This window comes from Ruditapes philippinarum, unplaced genomic scaffold (genome assembly GCF_026571515.1).
Source record: "Ruditapes philippinarum isolate M1 unplaced genomic scaffold, ASM2657151v2 ctg409_1_1_1_1, whole genome shotgun sequence".
NCBI lineage: Eukaryota > Metazoa > Mollusca > Bivalvia > Venerida > Veneridae > Ruditapes > Ruditapes philippinarum.
In genome coordinates, this window is record NW_026862870.1 from 98,609 (window position 1) to 105,545 (window position 6,937).

The 6,937-nt window shown below is 32.4% G+C and overlaps 1 protein-coding gene across 1 annotated transcript; it reads right to left on the reverse strand.

The window, feature by feature from the left end:
* Positions 1–3,700: 3,700 nt before the first annotated feature.
* Positions 3,701–5,707, reverse strand: LOC132720440 (temptin-like). The gene is made up of 3 exons (XM_060704588.1): positions 5,487–5,707; positions 4,560–4,710; positions 3,701–3,865 (listed from the first exon to the last, which is right to left on the reverse strand). The coding sequence occupies exons 1-3, from the start codon at positions 5,661–5,663 to the stop codon at positions 3,786–3,788; spliced, it is 408 nt and encodes a 135-aa protein (XP_060560571.1). The 5' UTR covers positions 5,664–5,707; the 3' UTR covers positions 3,701–3,785.
* Between the last annotated feature and the right edge of the window lie 1,230 nt (positions 5,708–6,937).

The window sequence follows — 6,937 nt, forward strand, 5'->3', positions numbered from 1 at the left end:
TGATGATAGCATGATCTGCTTTGCACAATACCGGATATTAACATTCAAACCAATATATTCTATTTATAACAATATGATGGAAATAGAATTGATTATTTAGAAAGCAAGATGTAAAAGGGACCAGCGGGCAGTTTCATAGCAATTTAATGATGCTTAATTATCAATGAAAAAAAAATAAGCACAACTGATGAAAACTTATTTATATATCTTGGGAAGCGTTGATATGCGATAGTGATGTGTTACACATTGAACAATTAAAAAGGATATTAGACAAAGATACTTAAAAATAATTAAACATTAAATTGAACAGTTTTAAAATTTGTTGTACCTTTACAAATTAATGTGTTTAAAACGGTTGTTTGCTTTGTCTTGTCCTACAGTCGTTAATAATGGGCAATTTAGCTCGTTAGGACTTTCTGTAAAGCATAGTTCGGAAATCAATTTTAAACAACATTTTTACAATTCTTGTTCCACCAACATCATACAAATGATAGACGTCTTAGAGAACTTTTATTTCAAGTAAACTGTCTAAACTGAATGAAATCTTTATCTTGTATCGTTATAATAAAGTATTATATAAATGCAGTACACTTAACACTTAAATAATTATTGTATTGTAATATATGCAAAAACGATTTCAACATAAGTTATAGGGTATTTAGATTACATCAATTCCATTTCAATAAAATGCAAGAAGTTTTCAAGGCAGTAACTGCATATATTTTTGTAACTAATTCAAGAATGTTAACGTAGGATATTACAAAGCTTATAACAGATTGATATTGAAATGTCTTCAATATATTTTACCTTGTAATTTAATTAGTAAATAAGCATGCTAGGTAATCATTAGGTTTGACCGAGTTCAAGAAGCCATCGTCAAAATATCAAGGAGCATTAGCATAAATAACAAAACCTTTGTATACAATATGACTTCCGGTTCACGAAATAAATTTTAAACAAAATAGAATATATAGTTTTTTATGAAGCTTTATATAAATCAAATATGCAGTAATTAAAGCAATCCATTATATCAACCCCGTGAACATTGATATCTGTTGATATCTGTTGGTTTTCACTAAAACAATATGGAGAATAATGATTATTAAGACGAACTGGTTAATAATGTTCGTCCAATGCTTCCGTAATAATATTGATCTGAAGCCAAGCGGTTAAGAAAAGCTGTTGAAGGTGGATTTTTTCAGAATTTCAATCGGCTGTTTATGTCTTACAGCATGTTTAAGCCAGATCAAGTATTGAAAACAGGATATCAAAGAAACCTTAACTGAAAGATAGTGTCGGTTTAAGAATGACAATCTTCACATTCACCATAGCATAATACTAATAGAACACAGAGTAGTCTTTAATAGCAGACAGTTATCAGTGTCAGATATAACATATTTTATCCACATTTGTAGCACATTTCTCCCATGTTTACATATTGCATAACAATATACATATGCTGTCTTTGATGGAAAGAACATGAATCAGCAAATTGCAAAAACTATGCCAAATATGAGTACTGCTATGTTCTCAAATGTAAATATCATGCTATTCTTTAGTGAGGTATTTTTTAAATTACCATTACAAATTTAAATGAGTCATAAATTTGTCATACCTGTAGATTGTTTTTCTACTGGAAATAGTGACACTTTAATTGGTTTCAAATTAAATTATCATGATAATATATAACTTGCTGTGTCAGTAGCATATATGTATAGGATTATATGTTAATTAATGTGTGCTGAACTAACCTTACAGAGTTTTATCAAATTATATAATGAAATCCATTTGCATCTTTATTCATATCAAAATAAACAACAATTCAATTTTAATTGTTTTATTATCATTATTATAATAATTATTTAACATTAACTCATTTCTATATAATTGACTCATTACTATATAAGATACAAGCTGATTATAAGAAGACAACATAAAATTAGATATAACCTATCTGGATCAATATGACGTCATCATCATAGTAATTGACATACCTTCCGTTGGAGGAACAAAAACTGCTCGTCAATAAAATGGTTGTCTATGGATCTTAAGAAAATTGTACTGTGCAGCATGCGATATACATCTCATATTATTCCGTGTTTTATTGATTCGTTGTAAATTGTACGTACCAACATATTATACCAAAGTTAAGAATACAATTTTCCTTCTTAAGAAAGGACTAACATGAGTTTTGTTACATTTAACAAATAGTTTTTTGTGCATTTTAGATCCTTATCACATGTAGAAAGAAGCGATGAATGTGAAGAAATTCGTTATAAAAGAAGTCAATGTGAACAAAGTAGCATTTCGACTTTCATACAAAATATTATCTACTACGTACATCACTTTGACTGTACCAATTGCCAAACAACAATAGGAGCACATTTAAGAATATGATCAACGCCGTATAGACATATAGGCAGATTTTGACCAGATACTTTATTATTGCTCCGCGCCCACAGGCGCGGAGCTATTTGTGTTTACTATTTTTTTGTCCATGGGCCCGGATTTGATCAATAAATCCCTTCGATTTACAGCTAAAAATAAATCCGCATTCAAGAACTCCTTTCGATTTCTATATTGGTTTCTCCGTCGGTGATTCGCAGCATGTCATATTAATGAATGAGAACCGGAAAGCAGTTACTATATTATAATATAAGTCCCTTTTGTTACTATTTGTATATTTGTTACAATTATAATAATAAAAAATAACAGACTTTGATATTTTTATCATCTTATGTTACTGACTACAGTAGTGACACAAACAGAACACAGTACAGTCATGTCACATAACATTTACAAGTCTTGTAAGTCTTGTTTGTATTCAATGGAATTACTTTCCTTACCAGGTAGGCATCAGTGAAAGCATTTTTATATTAAATATCTTTCCCCTCTTTTTAATTAAGGACAGTACATAAGATAAGTATAATTATGCAAAAAAATGGTTTACAAAACATTCGGAAAAAATCTACAATAGTACTTAATCTGAATATAACATGACCTGTGCGTAGGAATAATTTGGTAAGGTATCTATAATTAGCGCATTTTTGCGCGGAGCTTCTCAATTGCTGCATTGCAGCAACATTTGTACTTGTACCATATTCTATTGGCACATGTTGAATTCTGTAAGTGTTTAATGTATTGAACCCAGGAGAAGGTAGCTTGCATCAACTACTAGGTTATTTATGCAGGCTCTGCAACAGTTTCACTTTTGTCATTATTGGGCACATTTAATGAATCCCACTTAAATGTTTAAATGTGGTTGTTTTCAGTAATCAGTGATTTATTTAATGAAAATATAGGTTTAAATCTTAGATACTACTTCAAGGTAATATTATGTTATGAATAATCACTTAATGTTATCTCTGTGTCTGTTTGAACTACCACTGATATGATACATGTATTTGTTAGGTTTAATGTCACACCAACATGGGTAAAATGAAATGGCGACTTTCCAGCTTTATTGGTGGAGGAAGACGTCAGTTGCCCTTCCGTGCGTTATTTCAGGCATGAACGGGCACCTGAGTAGAACCGCCGTAAAATAGCTTGATTGCTTTCTCACATGAGACAATTCACGGAATTCGAACCACACAACGGTCAGGGGCAAGTGGTTTGATGATAACGACCTTAACCACCAACGGACGCCCCTTACTGATGATATTAAATAACATTAAGAAACAAAAAAAATATCATAAATAAATCCGACGGAATAATGTTTTATTCATAATAAAAATTGAATTAAAAAATAAATTATACATGTGAACATTTAGCTTAAAGTTGAAACATTATCCAATAACACAGTCATGATCCACACATCCACATCTAAATTGCTGACCGGAACATGATCCCACGGGGTTGCATATACCTGAAACGATTTAAAATGACATATGGGTTGCATATATACCTGAAACGATTTATAATGACACATTGGATGCATATACCTGACACAATTTAAAATGACACATGGGTTGCATATACCTGAAACGATTTAAAATGACACATGGGTTGCATATATACCTGAAACGATTATATTGACACATGGGATGCATATACCTGACACGATTTAAAATGACACATGGGTTGCATATATACCTGAAACGATTATATTGACACATGGGATGCATATACCTGACACGATTTAAAATGACACATGGGATGCATATACCTGAAACGATTTAAAATGACACATGGGTTGCATATACATGGAACGATTTTGAAAAAGACATATGGGTTGCATATACCTGAAATAAATTATACACAATATATTTAAAGCTAGTTTAATATCAATAAAAGATATTTTTGTTCACAAAATTGTTAAACAAGATGTGTTTGTAAAACAAAGTATTCCAAGAAGTGAAGTTTGATGCCATCCGTTGGTCCATAATTATTTAAGAGAAAATAAAGATTTCATCCAGTGGTATTTATTTGCCTCATAGCAAGGGGCTCTTGTTTAAGAAATGTTTCGATCAAGATTAAAGTTGTATGTTATTGTATTAAACATAAAAGTAAGATACTTTGTGGTTATTATGAAGGTTTTCATAAGTATAGATGAGTTTTACCAGGATGGCCTGTTGCTGAACCAGCAGGCGTGGCACCTTTAGTCCAAACACACTTTGGGTCGCCTAATTCTTCACCGTTTGTTTTACCATCACCATCACTATCTTTATTACATAACGCTACCGTCCAAGTATGACCTGCTGCCCTAAAATCCTACAAGAAAAATATATGAGCCGCGTCATGACAAAACCAACATAATTTTTGCCTCAACATGTAAAACAGGGGTTGCCTAGGCAGTCTGATCAAGGGTCCATGCTGTTTGATTTAACAAAAAAAATACAATTTGTGGAAATGAAGCAAAAGTATGGATCCTGATCCGGATGCGCAGGCTGATCTGGATCCATGCTGGTCGCAAAGCCATTATGTTGGTTTTGTCATGAGGCGGCTCATATTAAAATAGTTTCAAGTAACACCTACACTGTAAAAATTCGAGATAATAAATCGAATGCCAACTTTTCTAGCTTGGTTAATCACGCGAAGCAGATAAACTGATCATATACTACTTTGTTTTTCGTTCAGAACAATCTGACAAAAGATTAAACAGAATTATTGGATTAAACAACATATATATGTTAAATTCACATTATGGTTCAGAAACAAATATTTCTTTATTCTTAAGAAAGAACAAACGTGAGTTTTTAAAGTTAAAATAATGGTTTTAGAGCATTTTACAATTAGCTCTGAATGTGAAATTATTTGTCATAAAACTAGCAAAATGTTAACAGAGTAGTATTTTGACTTCCATTCTACTACTTAATCACTATATTTTGACTGATTGCTATAAAGGCAACGGCAGTAAAAGATTGTTTAGGCAATTGGCCAATGCGTAATTTTTTCGACCAAAATAAAAAAGCTTCTGAAAAAAATAAAATAAAGGCAAACCTTGGGCACAATATACGTTTAAGTGTATCAATTTATAAAACACCTACCAGTCCGAAAGGATTTTTGTCAATTGTATGCTGAGTTGGATTATAGTGTCCTACCGCCAACCATATTCCTCCACCACATGGGTTTGGCACATTATGTCCATTTGGTATGAAGTCCTGATAAGTTGGAAACGCACGGATTGTGCCTATGATTACTAAAGCGAGAACAAAGCCGAACATTTTCTTAAGATTCAAAATTATCAATACTCGAAAGTTACCTGCCGAGAGATATTTATACAGATTTACACTGAGATAGTTAACGTTTATGTAATGTCAGTGCTATATCTTCTGTGACGAATGATTTCAAAGTTAAGTTTGTATAATACATTACTAAGCAAAGACGATTTATATATGAATTGCATGTTGTACGAAGTAAAAGTGCTCATTTAATTACTGATAAATATTATGAACTAGCTATCTTCATTCATTTTTTTACATTATTCTATTCTTACATTAGAAAGTACGTACTGCATTTATATTTACTTAAATTTTCTATCATTCAATCATGATTTTTTTCTATAGAGTTTATATCTGTACATATATCAGCTTGAATCGATTAGTAAAAAATAACACTGACACGGCGAAACCTCCGATGTCCCTGAATGATGCATTAGTTCAGACAGAGCGGGTACAGACATAAAATAACAGACCCAGTATAAGCTAGCACGAGAGCTTCTTCAATAAATTATCGTGTATTGTTTGTTATTTTGATTTGGTTTTGTTGCTTTTTAAGTTACATCAACACTGTTAAGGTCATAGGGCGACTTTCCAGTTTAAGTGGCGGAGGCAGACCTCAGGTGACAATCCGTGTATTATTTCAGACACGAGCTAGCACCTGAGCAGAACAGCAGACCTTTCGGAGCCTAGTGGGTTTTAAACCTGAAATAATCAAAGCACAGAAGGAGCTGAATTTGTTTGGGTCTCAGAATGTCAGAAAGGTGAAGGTTGTGAGATTATAAACCAATTTGTTTTTGTATAGTGCCACCAATGCTTTCCAGCGTTTTAATTGTAGTAGATTGGCTATAAGACTAATTGCAACACTGATATTCAATCCAATGTTTATTTGACTTAAACAATTTGAGAAAAAAAATCAGTTGCCTTACCTGGGATTTGAACTCCAGACCTCTCGCTTTATAGCGAGCTCGCAAACCCCTCGGCCACGGCGAATTTATATGTTAACGGCCTGAAGAAAACCATATTATTTTAAATTAGGGTTTGTAACGACGCTAACTGTTGTTTAACACTTGTGCAATAGTCATGGCGCTTACTGTAAGCATGTATATCTATAAAGAAGAAAACAATATTAGAAATATTCGACCATTCGGGAGGAATTATTTTGCTTGAAAATAAATGCGCCTGTCGTGTGACCATAATTACGCAGTGATCTCCCCTGAATTTTTGGCCTTTGTGTTACATATAAAGGGAAGTAACCGCTTCAAAAAAGCGGACTACTT